General features: G+C 46.8%; 1 protein-coding gene across 1 annotated transcript; it reads left to right on the top strand.

Annotated features, from left to right (window-relative positions):
- The first annotated feature begins 891 nt into the window (after window positions 1-891).
- LOC113885992 (pepsin F-like) lies at window positions 892-17,276 on the top strand. Its single transcript, XM_027531947.1, has 8 exons — window positions 892-971; window positions 9,314-9,396; window positions 9,458-9,600; window positions 11,301-11,500; window positions 12,416-12,532; window positions 13,992-14,136; window positions 14,222-14,320; window positions 17,124-17,276. Exons 1-8 carry the CDS (start codon window positions 892-894, stop codon window positions 17,274-17,276), a joined length of 1,020 nt encoding a protein of 339 aa, XP_027387748.1.
- The last annotated feature ends 8,246 nt before the right edge of the window (window positions 17,277-25,522 follow it).

Genomic DNA, 25,522 nt, shown 5'->3' with positions numbered 1-25,522 from the left:
CCTCTTACACTGTTGGTGGGAATGCAAACTAGTACAGCCACTATGGAGAACAGTGTGGAGATTCCTTAAAAAACTGGAAATAGAACTGCCTTATGATCCAGCAACCCCACTGCTGGGCATACACACTGAGAAAACCAGAAGGGAAAGAGACACGTGTACCCCAATGTTCATCGCAGCACTGTTTATAATAGCCAAGACATGGAAGCAACCTAGATGTCCATCAGCAGATGAATGGATAAGAAAGCTGTGGTACATATACACAATGGAGTATTACTCAGCCATTAAAAAGAATACATTTGAATCAGTTCTAATGAGGTGGATGAAACTGGAGCCTATTATACAGAGTGAAGTAAGCCAGAAGGAAAAACATAAATACAGTATACTAACGCATATATATGGAATTTAGAAAGATGGTAACAATAACCCGGTGTACGAGACAGCAAAAGAGACACTGATGTATAGAACGGTCTTATGGATTCTGTGGGAGAGGGAGAGGGTGGGAAGATTTGGGAGAATGGCAATGAAACATGTAAAGTATCATGTGGGAAACGAGTTGCCAGTCCAGGTTCGATGCATGATGCTGGATGCTTGGGGCTGGTGCACTGGGACGGCCCAGAGGGATGGTATGGGGAGGGAGGAGGGAGGAGGGTTCGGGATGGGGAACACATGTATACCTGTGGCGGATTCATTTTGATATTTGGCAAAACTAATACAATTATGTAAAGTTTAAAAATAAAATAAAATTGGAGAAAAAAATAAATAAATAAAAAAAAAAAAAAAAAAAAAAAAACTAGCATTCAGCCATGTCCATGATAGAAAACATTTGATTTACAGGCAAAGGTCCAAAAAGTCAACAAGACATTATAAATGATCACAAGAATTAGGTCTATCATGGTGGGTAAGCTGTCTACTTCCGGTGTCATCTTCTCATCCTGGCGTAAGTGTGGCTTCTTCTGTTTGAGCATTTTAAGGTGAGTTGGAGGTCAGCAGTCCTCTCTATAGACCAGTCCAGTGTAGGGTCTTTGTAAGTGGGAATTAATCCAAGAGTCAGTTTTCCTTCAGTGTTACTGTGCATGTGCTAATTAACAGTACCTGGAAAAGCCCCTTACATTCAGATCAGAGACAGTCCTTTAAATTATGGCTTCCAGTACACACCATCCCCTGATTGCAGGTCATACAGTCTTAATCCGAAGATTACTGAGACAAGCTTCAGAAACAAATTGAGAGGATCCTGTTACTATTCAATTACCTCTTCCTTAATATATGGTTCATTCTTTCTTTTTTTTAATATAAATTTATTTTAATTGGAGGCTAATTACTTTACAATATTGTAGTGGTTTTGCCATATATTGACATGAATCTGCCACAGGTGTACATGTGTTCCCCATCCTGAACCCCCCTCCCACCTCCCTCCCCATCCCATCCCTCTGGGTCATCCCAGTGCACCAGCCTCGAGCACCCTGTCTCATGCATCATGGTTCATTCTTTCTAAATAGTCCTCATTCCTTCTACCTCCAGGCCCTAAACTGGCTCGGCTGAATGACCAAGCAGGTAGTGGTGGGGTGGGGATGTGAAGGGTGGTTGTCTGGAGTTGGGTGAGGTGATCAGATAACAGGAGAAGAGCTGGAGTAACGAATGAGCAAGTGGGTCTCCAACCACTGGGCATGCACAAAACTGCTTTTCTGGGACCCTCAGGGCATCACTAAAGACAAAAACTTCAAAATAGATATTTTGTAAACTTCTTATTACAAAAAGATTTCAAACACAACAAAAATTAAAAAGCATGCTATCATGAGCCCTGTATTTCATCACACAGCATCAAAAACTGCAGGAGATAGATGGGCTCCAGGCTAGACATTTACAACTGGCCTCCTATTTGCAGTTCATGGGGCACAAAGAAGTGGGCTTCAGCCAGGATACTCACAACTGTTAGCATTTTCTGAGACAAGAGATAGGTGGGATCCAGTTAGGGCATTTACAATCAGCCTCCTCTCTGCCCTCCAAAATGGGAGTAATAACAGAAACAGGGTAAATAGCCAGTGTTTACCTCTTGTAAACACCTTAAGGTAATAGTCATGGCAAGGACAAAGAGGAGCAAAACGCTGTTTGGTTAAAGGTTTAAGGGATCACCACTCCCCGCTCTTTTGGGACAAGGGAGACACTACACATGTGCAGAAAGGCTCCTTGTAGGTAAAAAGACATGGGATAACGTCAGGCCATAATGAGTCTTTTTTTTTTTTTTTTTTTTGCCTTTTAATACCGTTCATGGGCTTCTCAAGGGAGAATACTGAAGTGGTTTGTCATTCTCTTCTCTAGTGGACCACGTTTTGTCTTCACACTCCACTATGACCAATTCATCTTGGGTGGCCCTGCACAGCATAGCTCATAGCTTCACTGACTTACACAAGGCGGTAATCCATGTGATCACTTTGGTTAGGTTTCTGTAACTGTGCTTTTCATTCTGAAGGATGTGGATTTTAGTTCTTGCTTCTGTCTGCCCTCTGATGGATGAGGATAAGAAGCTTGTGTGAACTTTCTAATGGGAGTGACTGACTTGGGGAAAACTGGGTCTTGCTCTGGCGGGCAGGGCCATACTCAGTAAATCTTCAGTCCAATTTTCTGCTCATTGGTGAGGCTTGCGGTGTTAGTAGCTCAGTCATGTCTGACTCTGTAGCCCCTAGGTTCCTCTGTCCATGGAATTCTCCAGGCAAGAATACTGGAGTGGGTTGCCATTCCCTCCTCCAGGGGATCTTCCTGACCCAAGGATTGAACCCGGGTTTCCTGCATTGCCATCTGAGCCATCCAGAAAGTGCTAGACCCCCTCATAAAGGCGACACACCCAGATTTCCCTGATGACTTGTGGCAAAGCGGAGTCCTCTGATGTCTCCAGCAGGTGGCGCATTCTTCCACGCTGAGAGAGCTGCTTCACCTCAGGAGTTTTGGGGACTGAGGTTTTTTTTTTTTAACTGATTTATTTATTTTAAGTGAGGAGGAACTAAAAAGCCTCTTGATGAAAGTGAAAGAGGAGAGTGAAAAAGTTGGCTTAAAGCTCAACATTCAGAAAACAAAGATCATGGCATCTGGTCCCATCACTTCATGGAAAATAGATGGGGAAACAGTGGAAACAGTGTCAGACTTTATTTTCTGAGGCTCCAAAATCACTGCAGATGGTGACTGCAGCCATGAAATTAAAAGACGCTTACTCCTTGGAAGGAAAGTTATGACCAACCTAGACAGCATATTCAAAAGCAGACATTACTTTGCCAAAAAAGGTCCGTCTAGTCAAGGCTATGGTTTTTCCTGTGGTCATGTATAGATGTGAGAGTTGGACTGTGAAGAAGGCTGAGCGCTGAAGAACTGATGCTTTTGAACTGTGGTGTTGGAGAAGACTCTTGAGAGTCCCTTGGACTGCAAGGAGATCCAACCAGTCCATTCTGAAGGAGATCAGCCCTGGGATTTCTTTGGAGGGAATGATGCTGAAGCTGAAACTCCAGTACTTTGGCCACCTCATGCGAAGAGTTGACTCATTGGAAAAGACTCTGATGCTGGGAGGGATTGGGGGCAGGAGAAGAAGGGGACAACAGAGGATGAGATGGCTGGATGGCATCACTGATTCGATGGACATGAGTCTGAGTGAACTCCAGGAGTTGGTGATGGACAGGGAGGCCTGGCGTGCTGCGATTCATGGGGTCGTAAAAAGTCAGACAAGACTGAGCGACTGAACTGAACTGAACTGAATTTTACAATATTGTAGTGGTTTTGGCCATACATTGACATGAATCACCATGGCTGTACATGTGTCCCCCATCCTGAACCCCCCTCCCACCTCCCTCCCCATTGCATCCCTCAGGGTTGTCCCAGTGTACCGGCTTTGAGTGCCCTGCTTCATTCTTCGAACTTGAACTGGTGATCTATTTCACATATGGTAATATACATATTTCAGTGCTATCCTCTCAAATCATCCCACCCTCACCTTCTCCCACAGAGTTCAAAAGTCTGTCTTTATATCTGTGTCTCTTGCTGTCTCACATACAGGGTCATCATTACCATCTTTCTAAATTTCATATATATGCATTAATATACTACATTGGTGTTTTTCTGACTTTCTTTACTCTGTATTATAGGTTCCAGTTTCATCCACCTCATTAAAACTTATTCAAATGTATTCTTTTTTAATAGCTGAGTAATATTCCATTGTGTATATGTGCCACAGCTTTCTTATCCATTCATCAGCTAATGGACGTCTAGGTTGCCTCCATGGTCCTAGCTATTGTGAATTAAACTGAATGATGGAAGGGAATTCCCTGGCGGCCCCATGGGTTAGGACTCTGCGCTTCCCCATAGGGGGCCTAGGTTTGATCCCTAGTTGGGAACGATATACATGCTTGGAATTGGATTTGCTTATTTCTAATATTTACATATATTGAAATTTAATGGAAATCTTAACACATGAGAGTTAACATTGGAATTAATGAAAGCACTGTGTGAAGAGTAATTGGCCTGGGGAATTTACAACAGAAACCATTGGCTGTCTTATTATCATTTGTAAACTGCACTGTGTGCTCAGTGGCCCAGTCGTGTCTGAGCACCACTGGGATGTGCTGGGACTCTTTGTAACTCCATGGGCTGTAGCCCGCCAGGCTCCCCTGTCCATGGAATTTTCCAGGCAAGAGTTCTGGAGGAGCTGTGCTCCCTCCCTGTTAGTTGTTTGACCTGAGACAGCCCAGTTCTGGAGTCTATAGGCTCTATGGTAGGGTTAAAGGTGAAGTCCAAAAGGACTTATGCCAACACAGACCCCCAGGACCGCTGCTACCCGTGCCCCTGTCCACACAGCAGGCCAGAGCTGACAAATGCTGTCACAGGAGACCCTCAAAATTCACAGGCTGGTCTGGCTCAGTCTCTTATGGGGTCACAGCTCCTTTCCCCTGGGTTCTAGTGTACACAAAGATTTGTTTCTGTCCTCCAAGAGTCTCTGTTTCACCCAATCCTGTGGAAGTTTTATAATCAAATCCCACTGACCTTCAAAGTCAGATTCCTTAGGGATTCTGAGTCCCTTTGTCAGATCCCCAGGTTGGGAAGTCTGATATGGGGCCTAGAGCCCTCGCAAAAGTGTGAGAACTTCTCTGGCATTATTATTCTCCATTATGGGTCATCCACCGGGTGGGTATGGGATTTGACTTCAACGTGATTGTGCCCCTCCTACAACCTCTTTGTGGCTTCTCCCTTGTCCTGTGACATGGGGTATCTTTTTTTTTCTTTTTTTTTTTTTTTTGGTGGGTTCCAACATCCTCCTGTCAAAATCCAGGAGATAGTGAAGGGCAGAGAAGCCTGGCGTTCTGCAGTCCACAGGGTTACAAAGAGTTGGACACGAATTAGCGTCTGAATAACAATGAAAATATTGAGTCTTGCTCCTCCCAGAAGCCTTCACGTCCAGATCCTGAGGGGCTGAGGGGTGCATGCACACCCGGGGGAGGTTCCCAGGGTGAGTCAGGTATGGAAAAAGAGATCAGATAATTGGCCTGAAGGAAGACAAAGACCTTGAAGAACGGACCTATATAAATAACTTAATTGCCTCTTTAGTGAACTCCTACTCACTAGGCCCATCCTCTTTCTCTCAAGGTGTGCATCTCTGCCTTGCTTCCATCTCATCTGTACAAACCATTTATTTCTCTGTGTGCTCTCCCACTTGTTCTATGTCTTTAATAAGAAACTTTGTACCTTCATTTACAGTTTCTGCCTCCATGATAAAGGCATTTTTCACTGGGGGACAAAGATCCAAGGAAAAATAGCTTCTAGCCTCTAGCCCTTGCTGGTCTGGTGGCTAGGATTCCTGGTTCTCATCCTGGCTACCAGGTTCAATTCCTTGGCAGGGAATGAAGATCTTGCTTCACACCACATCGCACTGCTGCCTCACCGAGATCAGAACTACAACACTACTCTCTCAGTCCACCCAAGGTGTCAGAGACCTGAGGCTACATGTCCAAGATCAAGGTGCTGGTCAGTTGTGTTCCTGGTGGGAACCCTCTTCTTGGCCCAGACAGTTCTCTCCTTGCTGTGTCCTCACACGTGATGGGGAGGGATATTGAGGGAGGGGAGAAGGAAGAGGGACAGGAAGGAGGGAGAGAGAGGAGAATGAGAGAGAGAAAGAGAGGAAGTTCTCAGGGGGCTCTTCTTATGAAGTCCCTGATCCCATCATGAGGGCCCTACTATTAAGACCTCATCTCAACCTAATGATCTCCCAAAGGCCCTGCATCCTAAAATCATTACATCAGGAATTAAGGATTCAACTTTTGAACTTGAGGGTGGACACAATTCAATCCATAGCAAATACTCAGATCTATTTCTTTAAATCAAAGCACACCCTCATTTAAATTTTGGGTTTTGCTATGTATTCATGTTTGCTGAAGTATTTTAAGAAGAGACTGTTATTGTTGCTGTTGTAGTTGTTGCTGTTGTTGTTGTTTAGTCTGACTCTTTTGTGGCCCCATGAACTATAATCTGCTGGCTCCTCTGTCCATGGAATTTCTCAGGGAAAAACACTGCAGTGGGTTGCAACATTTTTCTCCAGGGGCTTTTCTCAACCCAGGGATCAAAATAATGTCTCCTGCATTGCAGGCAGACTCTCTACCACTCAGCCTCCTGGGAACCCCAAGGAAGAGAGTACCATTTCATAAAATGTACATAACCACAAGTGCTATTTTCTTCCAAATAAAATTAACATCTGATATCTAGTCCAAGTTCAAATTTCCCTAATCCTCTAAAAAAAAAAAATCCTTTATAGTTTACTTATTCAAATCTAGGTCTAGGGGATGAATACTTAGATGTTGCATTTGGTTGTTCTAAGACTTTCAATAAATAAAATTCTCCCCCTTTCTTTTTATATCATTTATTTGTTTAAAATGTGATGTGCCTCATAGAAAGTCCCAAGTCTTATGCTGAGAGCAGGAGTCCACAACACCAATACCAGGCCCAGTACCAGTCTTTGGTCTATTAGGAACCAGACACACAGCAGAAGGTGAGCAGCACACAAGTGAGGCTCCATCTGTATTTTCAGCTGCTCCCCATCGCTCTCCCATCACCCCCAGATGGGATAGTCTCGTTCCAGGAAGACAAGCTCAGGGCACCCACAGAGTCTGTATTATAGTGAGTTTTATAACTATTTAATTATATATTACAACATAATAATAATAGAAATAAAGTCCACAATAAATGTAATACCCTTGAATCATCCAGAAATCACCCCCTCCACCACGTCTCTAGAAAAATTGTCTTCCAGGAAACCAGTTCCTAGTGCCAAAAAAAGCTGGACACTGCTGATTTAGAGGATTGCTTCTCTCTTCCTTTATCTATGTATTTCCCTGAAAACTGGTAGTTAGATCTAGACTTATGTTCAACAAATTTTATTGGAACATTTAATTTGTAGTCACAAATATTTCTTATGGCATCACTTAAGAGACATAATCGCTAGTTGCCTCACTTTGATGTATGCTGAGATGCACTGGGTCCTGATGTTGCCAACCTCATGCATGCATTATAAACTTCACCTTTGACCTTTCATCTTATGGTTTTATCATCCATAGATGATCTCGGCCAAGATCCACTAATTTATGAGAATGTTGCAAAACAGTGGTTTCTTCTTTCTACCACTGCTAAATCTAATTCCTGGAAATCTTCCATTAATAAGAGCATTCTTTCAAATGTTTATAGTTACATGAAATATGCTTCATACAAACAAAAATAACATAAATATTGATGATTATTTCCCTTTCTGAGTGTCCATGATGGTGACTTTGTGCCCTAGCAATCTGCCACGGTGACAAATTACATGTTAGCTATTAACATTTGGAACTTCTGAATTTTTATATATTTAATTTGTTTCAGTGGATTTGATCTGATACTAAAATTGTCTCACTTTCGGCCTCATCAAATGGATTCCTAAACTTTTTGTTCAGCTCTTGCTAACCTTTGAAGGCCCTCACATGTCTGGTCCTTCAAAATTCTCAGGCTTATCTTGTTCATTCCTTGGCCCAGTCCTGAAATCAGTCATCTCTTCAAGAATCCATGGACCTTAAGGTGGGAAATAGAATTTAGAGGCCGCATGATAGACCTCATGATAGTCACCGTAGCCAAGTTGCCATTCCTTCTAGGCTTTTCAGTTGAAAGAGCCAGGAAGTACCGATTCCTTTAAAGAAAAGGGGGAAAAAAGGAAAATAATTAAATAGTACAAACTTATGTTATCAATTTTTAAGGCTATAGGGCTTTACTAAAGGTTTTTCATTTTATGTTTGAACCTCTTTACCCTATCCACTGAAAGTCTTGCTTCAGAACAATATTAGCATAAATTATTGACTTCCTTTAACCAGTAATAAACATATGGTACTTCTGAGAGGGTAACAGGGGGAGGGGGTAGGTATGCTGCTGCTGCTAAGTCACTTCAGTCGTGTCTGACTCTGTGCAATCCCATAGATGGCAGCCCACCAGGCTCCCCTGTCCCTGGGATTCTCCAGGCAAGAACACTGGAGTGGGTTGCCATTTCCTTCTCCAATGCATCAAAGTGAAAAGTGAAAGTGAAGCCACTCAGTCGTGTCTGATTTTTAGCAAACCCATGGACTACAGCCTACCAGGCTCCTCCATCCATTGGATTTTCCAGGCAAGAGTACTGGAGTAGGGTGCCATTGCCTTCTCCGGGGGGTAGGTATCAGATCAGATCAGATCAGTCGCTCAGTCGTGTCGGACTCTTTGCGACCCCATGAATCGCAGCATGCCAGGCCTCCCTGTCCATCACCAACTCCTGGAGTTCACTGAGACTCATGTCTATCGAGTCAGTGATGCCATCCAGCCATCTCATCCTCTGTCGTCCCCTTCTCCTCCTGCCCCCAATCCCTCCCAGCAACAGAGTCTTTTCCAATGAGTCAATTCTTCACATGAGGTGGCCAAAGTACTGGAGTTTCAGCTTTAGCATCATTCCTTCCAAAGAAATCCCAGGGCTGATCTCCTTCAGAATGGACTGGTTGGATCTCCTTGCAGTCCAAGGGACTCTCAAGAGTCTTCTCCAACACCACAGTTCAAAAGCATCAATTCTTCGGCACTCAGCTTTCTTCAGAGTCCAACTGTCACATCCATACATGACCACAGGAAAAGCCATAGCCTTGACTAGACGAACCTTTAGGTATATACCTGTGTATATACAGGTGTATATACACAGGTGTATACCTGTGGCAGATTCATGTTGATGTATGGCAAAACCAATATAATATTGTAAAGTAATTAACCTCCAGTTAAAATAAATAAATTTATGTTAAAAAAAAAAAAGAGAGTTCTGGGTCATCATTGACACGGGCTCGTCTGACTTGTGGGTGGCCTCTGTCTACTGCCAAAGTCCCTCCTGCTGTGAGTGCCTGCCCCCCACCCATCTTGTTCTCCCCCACCCCCCTTCTCCATCCTTGGCATCGGACAGATATGGATCTCTTGTGTTGGCAGTTGCATACTGGACATATGACCCCCAAGATGTCCACCACCTTCCAGTGCAAATGGAGGAAACTCGACCTCCACTATGGCTTTGGAAAGATAACAGGAGTTCTTGCCAGTGAAACTATTCGGGTAATGGGGGAACCAGGGGCTGAGTCCGGGCTGGCCCTGGGAGCAACCAATGCCTGCAAAACAGATGCACTACCAGCTGGAAGGGACTGTCTTTCTGAAAATCCCCTAGTGGTTGGCCACCTGCCCAGCAGGGCCCTGTCCCTGGGGAGACAGCGCCCTTGCTGACACACAAACTCCCAAAACAACGAACCCCAGAGAGGGGCTTGGGGTGTGGACTTGCATCTCCATTACCCAACGTTCATTTTGCTGGAGCAGGAAGAAGGGGCAATAAAGCACCCCCTTTTATATTCACAGGCTCTACAGGGCACTTTCATGGTAATAACTTGTTTTATCCTGCAATATCCGCAGGCAGGAGATACTATTATTAGCTCAGGATAAAGACGAGGGACATGAGGTGCACAGAGCGAGAGCCTTGCCAAGGTCACATATTTTTTAAGTGGAGCTTCACTGATCTTCAGGACTCAAGTAGGTGTAGGTTTGGGGAGAGGATAAAACTGATCTGGGGCCCCTGGGGCAGCACAGGGCTTCAGGTATCCAGGCAGGGGAATCAGGAGTCACAGATATAAGATGGGCCTGATAAAAGGGTTCTCACTCTAAGGGGCCTTTAAGACTAATAAAAACTATGGCCTGCCCACCAACACACAAAGTGCCTGAGTATGCTCTCCCTGTGTTTTTCTGTCTCGGTCTCTCTCTCTCTCTGTCTCACACACACAGGCACTCACACACAAGTGTGCACATCCCCAAAAGCCTGATATCCAGGCAGAATTTTCATTAGAACCCAGCCAGTGACACTGCATAATGGCTTCTGTCTTCCTGGGCATGTGTAGAATCCACAGTCCATTGCAATTAATTCAGTTCATGTTTGTCATCAGATCATGAAAGTGAAAGCGTTTGTCACTCAGTCTTGCGACCCCATGGACCTAGCTCGCCAGGCTTCTCTGTCCGTGGAATTCTCTAGGCAAAATACTGGAATGGGTTGCCATTTCCTTCTCCGGGGAACTTTCCAACCCAGCGAATGAACCTGGGTCTCCTGCATTAACAGGCAGATTCTTTACTGTCTGAACCACAAGGGAAGCCCATCAGATCATAGTGTTGCCAAAGAGAAGACTAGTCTGCTCTCTATTTGTTGTATCCTTAGGGGGGGACCATTCAGTCCTGTCCTGAGTCTGGTTGCCCCACCTGTATGGAAGACATGAAATCAATTTGACTCACTGAGATGGTGTTTGCAGGAGAAGCAGGTGTTGTTAAAATCCACAGCCCCACACAAATGGAAGCCCAATTCCTATCCCAGCTTGTCCTACCCATCTGAGGTCAACTGAGGCCTCAGTTCTTCTCTGCAGTGCTAATGGCATTTGCACCAAACAGCCCAGCCTCACTTCCCAACCCTTTATGTAGGAACACTCTCCTGTCTCACAGATTGGGACAGCTGTTGCCAAGAACCAGACAATTGGCCTGAACTGAGGCCTCAGTTCTTCTCTGCAGTGCTAATGGCATTTGCACCAAACAGCCCAGCCTCACTTCCCAACCCTTTATGTAGGAACACTCTCCTGTCTCACAGATTGGGACAGCTGTTGCCAAGAACCAGACAATTGGCCTGAACTGAGGCCTCAGTTCTTCTGTGCAGTGCTAATGGCATTTGCACCAAACAGCCCAGCCTCACTTCCCAACCCTTTATGTAGGAACACTCTCCTGTCTCACAGATTGGGACAGCTGTTGCCAAGAACCAGACAATTGGCCTGACCAAGAGTAAGATTGGTGGGTTCCTGGAAAATTCACCTTATGATGGTGTCCTGGGCTTGGCCTACCCCAGCCTCACCAGGCGTGAAGCCAACCCTCTCTTCGACAACCTGAAGAGACAAGGAGTCATTTCTCAACCTGTCTTTGCCTTGTTCCTGAGCAGGTAAGTCTGAGCTGGACAAGCCTTTCCTCCAAACGAGCTGTAAGATGCTTTCAGTTGCATGAAAAAGTGTAGGCCACCTCATCCAGAAGATTCCTGAGTGATAGTCTATCCGAGGAGAACTATGGCCGCAGGATCACAACTGGCCCCATCACTGGTTTTTGTCAATAAAAAATGGTTGTGTTTCACTGGAACACAACCATTCTCATGGATTCAAGGGTGCAGTTTGGTTGAGCGGGATGGAGGTAGGAGGGAGAGAAATGGTCCAGGATATGGCTGGAGGAAAAAGCAACAGGATTTGCTGATGAATTTGATGCAGAAGGAGAGGGATGGTGGGAATGTTTCCTTCCTCACTAACATTTCACTGGGAACCCAGGACAAGCTACAGAATTTGCAGGAACCAATGCAAAATGAAAATGTGGAACCCCTTGTTCGAAACATATTAGGAATTTCAAGACAGGGAGAATGGAGGTGGGTGGCCTGCTCAGCTTGAAGTCCCATAGACAGCACAGGTCACAGGCAAGAGAAGCCAACCGTGGGTGACCCTGAACCCTCAGACATCAGCTTTTCTGAAAAATGACAGGCTAGACAAGGAGGAAGCCCGACCCCTCCAGCATAGAGTCCTCTGAGGATATATCTGAGCATTTAGGTGGCTGGAAAGGTCCAGGCCCTCTTCAGAAGGATGGGTGGTCGGAGCCAGGCCTGGTTGGAGCCAGGCTACCCAGCTTCAAACCTCTTCTGTAACACTCATTAGATGGGGACCAACCCTGGTCAGGCACTCAAGCTCTCCAAGCATCTGTTTCCGCATGTGTGAAATGGAGACCGTAGCAGTGCCTCTGATGGGTGAAGAAGCGCAGTCCTCAGACAGTGCCTGGTGTTACTCTCCTCCAATGAGCCCCTTCTTCCTTCTCTCTTCAGCTGGCCGCAGAAGAGCAGCTTGCTGTTGCTTGGTGGGGTGGACCATGCCTACCATAAGGGGGATCTCAAGTGGGTACCAGTGACCCAAGCCCACTTGTGGCAGATAGCGGTGGACCGGTAAGCCTCCCCCTCTGAGGGCCACCCCAAATGATGCTCCTACACATGCACATGGACACATACAGACACACACTAATCCACTCACAGTCACACACAGACATACGCTCCACACACATGCACACATAAAAACATACAGAGACACATATAAAAACATACATAGGCAAACATACAAACACACACAGATGCACACAAACACACACACAGGAACACACATCACCCATGGGTTCATAACTGCCCCAGAGCTCCTGATCAGGCCTCTCACCAGGATCCTGAAAGGGTCCAGAAGGCCTGGGGGAGGGCTGCATTCCTGTGCTGTGAGGTAGGGAGCCTGGTTAGAGGACCCTCTAGTGTGGTGAAAAGAGGATCAGGGGGCATTTCACCAACCTGAACAGGATTGTGTTAAGATGACCTACTGACCAGGGCCACCCAGGACCTAGAGTGTTCTCAGTACACAGAATTGCCAGTTGAAAAACTGAGAAAGTCCTGAAAAACTGGGAAAACTGGTCTCCTCAGAGAGAAGTTACCCAGCAGTGAAGAGAGTTTGGTTGCAGTCTTGAGACCTGAGAGCAACGCATAAGAAGAGACACCCCATCTGACCAGTGCTAATTACCGCCCAAACCGGGCACACAGTGGGGCAGGGCTGTGACTGAGTCAGGAAGCTGGGATCCAGGAGTGGCCTGAGAACAAGGGGCAAGAATTGATGGGGTTCTCTGTGATGCCCTCAGGCCAAAGCTTTCCTGCTCTTTGGAGGCCCCCGGGTCTGCTCACGCTCCCCTACCAGGGGCCTCAGGGTCTGAGCCGGGTGAGGGGGTGGTGCTGGGAGACAAACTTTCCCAGGGCAGCCTGTGTCTCCCCCACCACCACTCTGACCATCTGCTGTCCTAGACACCTCCATCTTCACTGTATGGACCGACCCATCATTGGTGAGACACAGATACAGGTCTCTGGGTGTTCCTCATTCATTCATTCAACATACATTCATTGTGCATCACCTGTGTGCTGGGCACTTGAGGGAGGCCCTGAGGATCCAACTTGCCCTCACATCTAGTGAGGCAGACGTGCATGAAATGACTCACACACACAGTGAATTACCACCTGGGTACATGCTGGACACGAGGAAGAGTCTACAGAGAGTGAGCAAGACAGGAGCCTGATCTAGTCTCGGGGGAAGACTTTCTTGACAAAGTGGCAATTAACCTGGAAGATGAGGAAAAATTAGCTGGACCAAGGAGCTGGAGTCTTCTAGGAAGGAAACCAGCACAAACTCAGGCCCTGAGACACAGAAGAGCCTGTGCAGGCAAGAATTGAAAGAAAGTTAAAAAGATGATGTGACCAGAGAAAAGGAAAACTGAGTCAGGGTAAGAGCTGAAGGGCTTTTCAGGAGACAGTCAGCCAGGGGGCAGTCACTGAAGAGACTTCAGAGTGACCCTGGTGCCTGCTTTGTCCCTCTGTCTCTCAGCATCTCCATAAACAAAATGGTGGTTGCTTGTTCTGGCGGATGTCAGGCTATTGTGGACAGCGGGAGCTCAGTGCTGGCTGGCCCAACTCAAGTGGTCCGCAACATCTTCAAACACACCAAGCCCAATCCCAAGGAGAAAAGCCAGGTGAAGGGTCATGCCACAGGATCATTCTTGGGCTCCCCACACACCAAGGATCACCTGGGCCAACCTCTCTCCTGCTTTCTTTTACAGCTTGATTTCATGTGACCGTTCCAAGGCCCTGCCTCCTATTATCTTCACTATCAATGGCATGGACTTCCCAGTGTCCCCTAAATACTACCTCCAGAAGGTGAGGGGGCAACTTTGGGGGCTGGTTCCCAAATCTGGGATTTGCAAGAACTCTTGGGCTGCTGTTGGGAGGAAGGGGACCTCTACAGGCCAAGCCACACCATGGCTGATGCTGCTGAGCCCCTGTGGCTGGGCCAGCGCCTCCCACAAAACCAACCACGTGAGAGTAAAGGGCAGTCTGGTGGGAGTCACAAGGAGAAGGGAACTCTAAGGCCTCAGTCCTCACAGAGCTTCCATTCAACAGAGACCTCAGATGCAGAAACATGGAAAGTCAGCTCTAGCAATCCCTGAAATAGAACAGGTGACAAGAAGGATGTCTGGGGACAGTCTCATTGTGCTGTCCCACCATAGGGGTTAACAGTCTCCCCTTCCCAACTCGAAAGTCTCCAGATTGAGATCATAAATTACATGCTTACCCTAGAACTTCGCTGCAACTTCACACTCTGTGAGTTGGTACTGACCCCTCTGTGGGGAAGTTGGATGCTAAGGTAAATGAAGGGTGTACAGTGACTGCTCAGCCCCAGCACATGCTGGAGGCTTCATGTCAGCTCCCTGTGGGAGTTCAGAGCAGGCTGATGGGCTCAAAAGAGGCTTTGAAGAACAGAGGGAACTGCAGAAATCCTAAACACCCCAGCCTCATGAGGAACAAGGGAGCCTGCTTGGGTTGAGGTAGTCTATATTGGATTCCTTACAAATGGCAGCCTCGGGGGCTGTGCAAAGGGTCCAGGGGCAGATAACGGGTGATGTGGGATACAGACCAGGGGAGCTTCAGGATAAGTCACCCAACCCAGCCTGGAGTGGCCAAATAGTGTGAGTGTGGGACCAGAAAGGTTTCCTAGATGGCCTGAGCGAGTATAAAGAACGCATCGTGACGATGCTATTTACAATGGGTAACCAACAACAACCTACTATGTAGCACAGGGAGCTCTGCTCAGTGCTATGTGGCAGTCTGGATGGGAGGGGAGTTTGGGGGAGAGTGGAGACATGTATATGTATGGCTGAGTCCCACTGCTGCCCACCTGAAACTATCACAATACTGTTAACTGGCTATCCTCCATTAAAAAGGTAAACATTTTTTTTAGAAAAAATAATGGGTTGTGGCCAATGGAGAGCTAAACAGGCATTCTTAGCAGAGAAAAAAAGAGAGCAGGAGTCAGAAGGAAGGAAACAGCAGTATGAGAGGGGAACTATGGGCCATTCTTGTTCTTTGTTTAAAAAATACATTGAAGTAGAACTGATTTACAGTGTGGTGTTAGTTTCTGCTCTGTACCTAAGCCACTCAGTTTTTTGTTTGTTTGTTTGTTTTTTATTTTTAAACTTTACAATATTGTATTAGTTTTGCCAAATATCAAAATGAATCTGCCACAGGTATACCTGTGTTCCCCATCCTGAACTCTCCTCCCTCCTCCCTCCCCATACCCTCCCTCTGGGTCGTCCCAGTACACCAGCCCCAAGCATCCAGTATCGTGCATCGAACCTGGACTGGCGACTCGTTTCATACATGATATTATACATGTTTCAATGCCATTCTCCCAAATCTCCCCACCCTCTCCCTCTCCACAGAGTCCACAAGACTGATCTATACATCAGTGTCTCTTTTGCTGTCTCGTACACAGGATTATTGTTACCATCTTTCTAAATTCCATATATACTGTATTGGTGTTTTTCTTTCTGGCTTACTTCACTCTGTATAATAGGCTCCAGTTTCATCCACCTCATTAGAACTGATTCAAATGTATTCTTTTTAATGGCTGAGTAATACTCCATTGTGTATATGTACCACAGCTTTCTTATCCATTCATCTGCTGATGGGCATCTAGGTTGCTTCCATGTCCTGGCTATTATAAACAGTGCTGCGATGAACACTGGGGTACACGTGTCTCTTTCCCTTCTGGTTTCCTCAGTGTGTATGCCCAGCAGTGGGATTGCTGGATCATAAGGCAGTTCTATTTCCAGTTTTTTAAGGAATCTCCACACTGTTCTCCATAGTGGCTGTACTAGTTTGCATTCCCACCAACAGTGTAAGAGAGTTCCCTTTTCTCCACAAAAAACCTCGAATAGCCAAAGCTATCTTGAGAAAGAAGAATGGAACTGGAGGAATCAACCTACCTGACTTCAGGCTCTATTACAAAGCCACAGTTACCAAGACAGTATGGTACTGGCACAAAGACAGAAATATTGATCAATGGAACAGAATAGATAGCCCAGAGATAAAGCCACTCAGTTTTATATATATTCAAATATATACATGCTGCTGCTGCTTAGCCGCTTCAGCTTGCCTAACTCTGTGAGACCCCATGAACTGTAACCCACCAGGCTCCTCCATCCAGGGGATTCTCCAGGCAAGAATACTGGAGTGGGTGGCCATGTCCTCCTCCAGGGGATCTTCCCAACCCAGGGATCGATCTCCTGCATTGCGGACAGAATCTTTACCACTGAGCCACCAGGGAAGCCCACAAATATATACCAACTCTTTTTTATATTCTTTCCCATTACAGTTTATCATGGAATACTGAATACAGTTACCTGTGCTATACAGTAGGGCTTTATTATTTAAATATCAAATGTTAGTTCGCATCTGATAATCCCAAACTCCCAATCCTCCCCTCCCCACACCCCTCTGTCATGGCAACCACATGTTTTGGCCCTTCTTGCTCCTATATCCTCACTTTTGCAGCTGCTGTGAGAGCCACTTGATTCTTCCCAAAGAAGGGGAAAAAATGGGAAAGCTGTGTGCTCTGGATATTGAGAGGAGTGGCAGGTAAGTGCTCGCGCTGACTGGTGTGTATTCCTGTCTCCCCCAGGTTTCTAAAGATATCTGCTTTATCAGCTTTCATGGGGGCACAGAAGACAGGAGCCCCTCAGAGACCTGGATCCTGGGCGACATCTTCCTGAGAGCATATTTCACAGTTTTTGATTGGGGAAACTATAGGCTCAGCCTGGCTCCCTCAGTGTAAATGCTGGGCTGCTTCAGGAATCACTCAGACCCACTCCAAAGACACACACACAGAGGAAACTCCCTCCCAGGGATGCTGAGGCACAGGGTTTGGGGCTCTGCAAGCCCTGTCCTCAGCAAAGAATAAAGGATTTCATCTCAATGGAGCTCATATGAATGGCTGCCTCTCTTTGAGTCAGGAAGGTACATCACAACCGGGCAGGATCTAGAATCAAGTCTGAAGCACAAACGAGAGGAGCCCAACTCCAACTGGCTTCAAGAAAGGGGAGACTTATTGGAAGGATACAAGTATCCGGGACACAGGAACGAGAACAGATCCAAAGATCTCAGGGACTGGACCCAAGAAATCAGAAGGCATCAGTTCACTCTTTCCTCATGCTTCCCCTTCTCTCTTCTTTGATTCTCTTAGCCTGACAGCTTTCTTCCCTCAGGTTTCTACACCTAGTGAAAGAGTCTCAAGCTGCCTGCCTCACGCCTTTATCTCTCTAAGTCAACTAACCAACAAGGAAAGAAGCTCAGAAGACATCAGGGTTCAAGGGAGGGCTCTGAATGGACCATCTCAGATCATGTGTCCAGTCCTGGACCAAGCATCCTGGCAGTGGCATGGCATCCTATAATTGGCTTAATTCGTCACCTGGCCCTGTCCCCACAGCATGTGATTGACCGGTTCCTCATTAACGGACCCTGAGAAAGAATTGTTTTCTTCTTTCCTTATCCTTTCCTTCTTTCTTTCTTCCTTCTCTCCTTTAATTTCTTTCTTTCTTTTGTCTCCTCTGAGCATGCACCTCCACAGAGCTCACAAACCTAGGTGTGAGAAAACTTCAGATTCTTCCATGGACCACATCTGTCAAGAGAACAACAAACTCAAGATGTCTGGGTGGAACTCATATCAATAGAATTCAGCTTTGTGCTCCCTTCATGGCTCAGTGGTCAAGAATCCACCTGCCAATGCAGGAGACATAGGTTCGATCCCTGATCCAGTAAGAACCCACATGCTGAGGATCAGTTAAGCCCGTGCACTGCAACTATTGAGCCTGTGCTCTAGAGTCCAGAAACCACACTACTGAGCTCACGTGCAGTCACTACTGAAGCCCACATGCCCTAGAGCCCATGCTCCACAACAAGAGAAGCCTCTGCAATGAGAAGCCAGCAAATACATTAGATTGGAAATAAGACAATGGGGTAAAAACCCCAACATGGTCACTTACTGTGCAGCACCCTACCTAACTAGGACTCACTTCTAGGATTCACTTCATCCGCAAAATAGGCTCATCACCTAACCTGAAGTGTACCCAGAATCTCATATGTTTACAAAGCCCCAGAACACTGCCAACAGCACATGGCAGCAAGGCAAAAAGAATAAGAGCTACTGCTACCCTAAGTGGGGGGCAGGACAGAAGCTGCCCAGATGAAATCTACAAAGAAAATTTTCTGCATAATGGAAAATACAAAGGCACCAAGCCAGATTTCTGAGATAATCTAGGGGAAAAAAAGCTTTTCTGGGCATATGACTGTCATGAGTTCTTATTTCAGGGTCCAGTCTTTCTCCCCAAGTCCTAACTCCCAGGCCTGTGCAGGGCCTGGAAAGTCAGCCAAAGAAAAGTCTTCTTTCCCAAGTCCCTCTGTCATCACTACCAGCAGCTCTAGGGCTGACAGTCACAGACCTCACAGGTTTAGCATCTTGGGTGCACCAGTAGGAAATGGGACTCCTGGGTAAGAGGCAGGCAGCTGACGAAGAGAGTGGAAAAGTCCCTAGCCAGCAACAGTATTACTGGGATACTGCTGGAGTAAAAGGAAGTGAGTCTGTGAAGTTTTCAGAGTTAAGGGTGGATATTACCAGGGTGAGGGAACCCAGACATTGGGCAGCTGAGAAAGAGCTGACTTCTCTAAGGGGCAGAAACACTGAGGTGTAGAGTCAACTCTGCCAGTAACCCACAGACACACACCACTACTCTTGGAACCCAGGAGGAACTAGGCATACCTTGGAGATACACAAACATCAATGACCTTTGTACCCAGCAGGCCCAGAACTAGGGATTGTTAGTGATGCTGGGAAAAGGATAGGGGCCAGGAGCAGACGCAAGGCTGAGAAGCCATATCCTCACTGCCCTGGGCCGGTGGGGAAGTGCACAGCTCAAAGGGTTACAGATCAGAGTATCCCTCAGACCCCACTCTGCCAATGAATCCCCCTGGCAAGTCAGACCCCACTCTTACCCTTCTCTCCCCACCTGTACGTTGGGCAAATTGGCTCTTAGCTCATCAGAAGTGCAGCAAGCAAGGTGCTCAGGTACAGGCAGAAGGGTGAAAGGTGGTGATGAGGAGTGGCGTGGGACTGGAGGCCCGACTGGCCCAGAGAGCTTGGGCACTGCCTCCTTCTACTGGTTTAACTGCGAAGAGCACGGGCAGCAGTCCTTTAGAGGGTCACGTGCCCTTCATGCCCAATCCCAGCCTCTGCCAAGTGAGGCGCATGGGGGAGCGTCTGCCAGAGCTGCCCACAACCCCGTCCTCGCCCCTCCCCAGGTCCAGCTCACCTACCTCTGGCCACCACAGCCATGGCTGCTGCTGCTGCTGCTAAGTCGCTTCAGTCGTGTCTGACTCTGTGCGACCCCATAGACGGCAGCCCACCAGGCTCCCCCGTCCCTGGGATCCTCCAGGCAAGAACACTGGAGTGGGTTGCCATTTCCTTCTCCAATGCATGCAAGGGAAAAGTGAAAGTGAAGTCACTGCAGCCTACCAGGCTCCTCCTTCCATGGGATTTCCAGGCAAGGGTACTGGAGTGGGTCGCCAGTGCCATGGCTACTGCTGGTTACATTGCAGCCCAAGCCCACACTTCCGGGGACCACAAACATCCCCCTCACCAGATGTGACCTCCCTCCAATGTTCAGGCACTGAGAACTGGGGCCCACGTCACTATTCTGAGGCAGATGGTCTTAGAAAAGAGTGCTCCTCCTGTTATTTCCTCCAATTTTCCACTTCTGGCTCTTTTCAGCCTCCCCACCCACTATGACCCTCGTTCCCTATCACTTGCACCTATGTCCCTAATACCAGGCCTCCATCTCCCCAGTTTTCCTGTTCAGAGGGCCCTGACACAGGCAAAAAGTGAAAGTGAGAGAAACAGACGCTAGCTCCTTCCTCTCCTCTTGTTCATTCACTCCACATACATACACTGAAGGCTTGTGCTGTTAAGACTTGTGGATGCAAAAGTGAACACACCACCCCCAGGTTCAAGGAAGTCACCCTCTTGCTTGGGATTTCAGAGGAAACAAGAGATCTTCCTATTCTAGCCATCTCAGTCCTTCAGATGACTTTGATCAGGAACAAAAATTATTAAAGTAGAAATAGGCACCCTGTTGGCTGTGCTGTGCTAAGTCGCTCAGTCATGTCTGACTCTGTGATCCCAAGCACTGTAGCCCGCCTGGCTCCTCTCTCCATGGGGATTCTCCAGGCAAGAATACAAGAGTGGGTTGCCATGCCCTCTTCCAGGGGATCTTCCCAAACCCGGGATCAAACCCAGGTATCCCACATTGCAGGCACATTCTTTACCATCTGAGCCACCAGGGAAGCCCAAGAATACTGGAGTGGGTAGCCTATCCCTTCTCCAGGGGATCTTCCCAAACCAGGAATCAAACTGGGGTCTCCTGCATTGCAGGTGGATTCTTTACCAGCTGGGCTACCAGGGAAGCCCCATCCTGTTTTTACCCACTTCTAAAAACTGTTTGTTTAGCTCCTCAGTACTGGATCTTGTTACGTTGGTAGACTGGATGGTGAAGTGATATGAACAGAAGTTAGGAAGGTGAGCAGGGAGGTCAGAATGTGAGGTAACAAAGACACGGTATTTAAGAAGCTGAGTTATTGGAAAGACTTGGGACCTGAGTTGGGAAAGCACTTTTCAAAAGAAGTTAGACCATGTGGTATGCATAATCCCCAGTTCAGTCTTCAGATCTCTATGAAGATTTTGTCTTTTTTTTTTTTTGGAACACAAGTCAGATCCTTCTAGCTGTTTTTCAGTCCTGGTCCTTCCTCCTAGGTCTCACACTATGCCCAGCAGTTCAGCAAGCTCGATGGACAATGGTTTTGTTCTCTGAGCCTTCAACTAACCCAGTGTCTAAGGGCCCTTGTATTAGATCTTACAAAGACAAGTCAAAGGTGCCACTAGAAGCCAAAGTTCACCAAAACCAGGGAAAATGTAACATCAGATTATACTGAGGTGTTCTGTACCTGCTCTGCCTTCTCCAGCATCATATTGAGAATCCTGCAAGTCTAAAGAGCCCCACAGGTCTCTAGAGGTGACTTTTTTATTTAATTTTTATTTTATGTTGGAGTATAGTTGATTGTGGGGCTTCCCAAGTGGCTCAGTGGTAAAGAATCCACCTGAAATGCAGAGGACCAGAGTTCGATCCCTGAGTTGGGAAGATCCCCTAGAGCAGGGAATGGCAACCCACTCCAGTATTTTTGCCTGGAGAATTCCATGGACAGAGGAGACTGGTGGGCTACAGTCTATAGGGTCGCAAAGAGTCAGACACAACTGAGCAGCTAACTATATTATACTATAGTTGATCATGTTAGTTTTAGCTGCACTGGGATGTGATTCCATTATACATATACATGTATCCATTCTTTTTTAGACTATTTTTCCATACAGAATACTGAGGAGAGTTCCCTGTGCTATACAGTAGGTCCTAGTTGATTACTTATTTTATATATAGTTGGGTGTGTATGTTAGTTCTAAACTCTCAATTTATCCCTCTCCTACCTTTTCACTTTGGTAACTATAGATTGTTTTGGAAGACAGTGAATCTATTTCTGTTTTCAAGAAACTGTTTCTGATGAACTGAGATGAGTTCTCGGTTTTCAAGAAACCATTTCTTGAAAATGAGAAACAATTTCTGATGAGCCAGCTGGACAGCATGTGTGCTAGGTTGCTTCAGTCACGTCCAGCTCTTTGCGACCCTGTGGACTGTAGCCCTCCAGCTTCCTCTGTTCATGGGTTCTCCAGGCAAGAATACTGGAGTGGTTTGTGATGCCCTCCTCCAGTGCAGGAGTACATTTCACCCCAGTGGAGATCCTTCCACCCTAGCATTTAATCCTCTCTGTGCAAACACACACACACACACACACACACACTTTTTAAGAACAAAATGAAGGGACTGGTGTGATTGTTGATAAACTGCTCAACCAAGACAGGCCAGGCTCAGGTTTTAGTCAGTCCTCTTTGGTATCACACTGCAGTCCCTCACACTATCATCCCCATTGACCATGGCATCTGCTGTGATAAGACTCTAGGAGATCAAACAAAGCTCCCCAAGCCCTCAAGCCAGCTAGATTTCAAAAAGAACAACCCGCCTTCCCTCCAGGCAGCAGTCGAAAGGCAGCCCACAAAGAAGCTGGCGGTCAGATAATCTCCACTTAGCCCACTCAGGCCTGGAGTCCCACAAAGCAGCACCTTCATTCCACAGCTGGACAGCCTCATACAGCAATCACACAGTTTCTGAGAGGCTGACTCACGAGTGCAACTTGCCCAAATTCCACTCACTGTTTTGTCACTAAACTCCCTGGGTCTAAAGCAACCTTGATCAAGTCTTGCCCGCTCTCTTGGTCTTGATTCCTCATCTGCAAAAGCAGAGATAAGACCAGATGGTCCCCCAAATCATGACACGACCCTGAAGCAGCTCCTAAGGCCCAAACAAGCTCCTCACATACAGTAGGTAAAACAAATATGAATTTGAGTCCAAAATACCTGACTAACTAAGCCAACTAAACAATGTCCCTTGCCATCTGGTACTACAAGGATGGAGCCGCTGACCTCACTGACTTTCAACACACCCTGCCAGGTCAAAGTGGAGGTCAGGAATGAGGCCCTCTGTGCTCTGGGAAATCTGGCAGAACAAGACTTCAAAGAAATATTTTCAAAGAAGATTTCATGAGCCCATTTTCTTGCATCTTCTCATGCCTAGAAAAGAACTAAAATCATTAAGACACATCTGCTCCTCATGACTAGCAGCAAGGCTCTGCCGAAATGTGTGCTTGACTGCACATCCCCCTTCAGCAGATCACGTATACACTGACCTCCACCACACACACACCTCTTCAGTGAAGTTCTTCAGAGCTAATTGAGAGGCTGTATCACAGGCTGTAGTCCTCACTTTGCCCGAAACAAAACTTAACACACAACTCTCACATTGTGCTTTTTTTTATTTGACAGCTTCATACAAAACTCATACAGCACTCACCAGGATTCAAAGCACCCTACACATATTAACTTATTCAGTTTGTTATTATCCAAATTTAAACATGGGAAACATGAGGCACAGACAGAGTAAGTAACTTGTCCAGGAACACACAGCTAGTAGATGGCCAAGCTGGGATTTGAACCCAGGATATCTGGCTCCAGCACTGTGTTCTGAAGAGCTATGCTCTCCTCACACTCATTTTTCAAGGATGTCATGTACCTTTATCCAATGGAGAGGCCTAAGTTTGGGCTCTAGAAGGCATGCTCTTCCCATAGGCCCAGGGTGGGACTGCTCAGCTGGGTTCTCTGCAAGCACCAGGAAGAGGGCAGAATGCTCCAGGGTCTGGGGCAGGCATGCTCCTCAGGCTCTAGATCACGGTGCAGACACAGCGTCTCTGCAAATGACCTGCCACCACCATCTTGAACTGAACGCTGTGCCTGGTCCTTGGCAGTCGTGTGGTTGTGTTAGTTTCAATCTGTGGACCTGGGAACTCTGGTCTAAAGGGCTGGATGTGAGGCCTCTGTGTGTGGTGCCCTATGAACAAGTGAAATGAATCACAAAGGAAAAGAAAAAGTCCAGGATTTATGAATTGCAGCCCAGAGTCCCAGTCAATTAGAGTGATGACAGAGTTTCATACAAAACACAGGCAGAGAAATTCTACAGCTTCCCAATGGGAACCTACTTTTGCTTTTTTATGAACTCTCATATGATCACGGAAGTCAGCCATTTAAGCAGGAAGTGAAGAGAATAGGTAGTATTCAGATGGTATAGAATGGGATGATTTGTAGGAGAGGGACTGGCAGAGCAGGGCAGGGAGAAAGAACATCAGTCAGTTTAGAACATTTGGGTTTGAGAAGACTGGTACTTGGGACAGATCCCTGAGAGGAGGGAAAGGCCACCCACTCCAATATTCTGTCCTGGAGAATTCCATGGGCTGTATAAACCATGGGTACCATGCAACATGGCAGAGCAGAAGGATGTGCGCTCATCTTCTGAGGGAACTCCAAAACTACAACTCACTGCCAAACAACTGTCAGCTGGAGAATGTTGGATCCCACCAAAAAAAGATACCCCACATCCAAGGGTGAAGGAGAAGCCCCAGCAAGACGGTAGGAGGGGTGAAATCACATTTGGAATCAAACCCCTTACCTGCCAGAGATGCTCAGAAGGCTCAAACAAACCTTGTGTGCACCAGGACCCAGAGCCCCCACAGAGACTGAGCCAGAATTGTGTTTGAGTGTCTCCTGTGAAGGTACAGGTCAGCAGTGGCCTGTCTCAGGGGCAGGGGCTCTGGGTGCAGAGACCTGGGTATGGCATAAGCCCTCTTGGAGGAGATCACCATTAAGCCCACTATGGAGCCTCCAGAACTTACATGGGACTGGGGAAACAGACTCTTGGAGGGCACAAACAGAAACTTGTGTGCACCAAGACCCAGGAGAAGGAGAAGTGACCCCACAAGAGACTGACCCAGACTTCCCTGTGAGTGTCCAGAAGTCTCCAGCAGAGGCCTGGATAGATGGTGGCCTGCTTCAGGGTTGGGGGCGCTGAATGTAGCAGTGCCTGTATGGGGCCTTTTGAAGGAGGTCACCATTATTTGCATTACCTCCACCATAGTTTGGCCTCAGGTCAAACAACAGGGAGGGAACACAGCCCCACTCACCAACAGAAAACTGGATTAAAGATTTACTGAGCATAGCCCTGGCCATCAGAACAAGACCCAGTTTCCCCCTCAGTCAGTCTCTCCCATCAGGAAGCTTCCATAAGCCTCTTATCCTTCTCTATCAGAGGGCAGACAGACTGAAAACCACAATCACAGAAAACTAACCAATCTGATCACATGCACCACAGCCTTGTCTAATACAATGAAACTATGAGCCATGCCACATAAGGTCACCCAAGGCGGACAGGTCATGGTGGAGAGTTCTGACAAAATGTGGTCAACTGGAGAAGGGAATGGCAAACCACTTCAGTATTCTTGCCTTGAGAACCCCACAAACAGTATGAAAAGGCGAAAAAA

Source organism: Bos indicus x Bos taurus, chromosome 29 (genome assembly GCF_003369695.1).
Source record: "Bos indicus x Bos taurus breed Angus x Brahman F1 hybrid chromosome 29, Bos_hybrid_MaternalHap_v2.0, whole genome shotgun sequence".
NCBI classification, from domain to species: Eukaryota; Metazoa; Chordata; class Mammalia; order Artiodactyla; family Bovidae; genus Bos; species Bos indicus x Bos taurus.
This window is presented reverse-complemented; position numbering and strand designations above follow the sequence as displayed.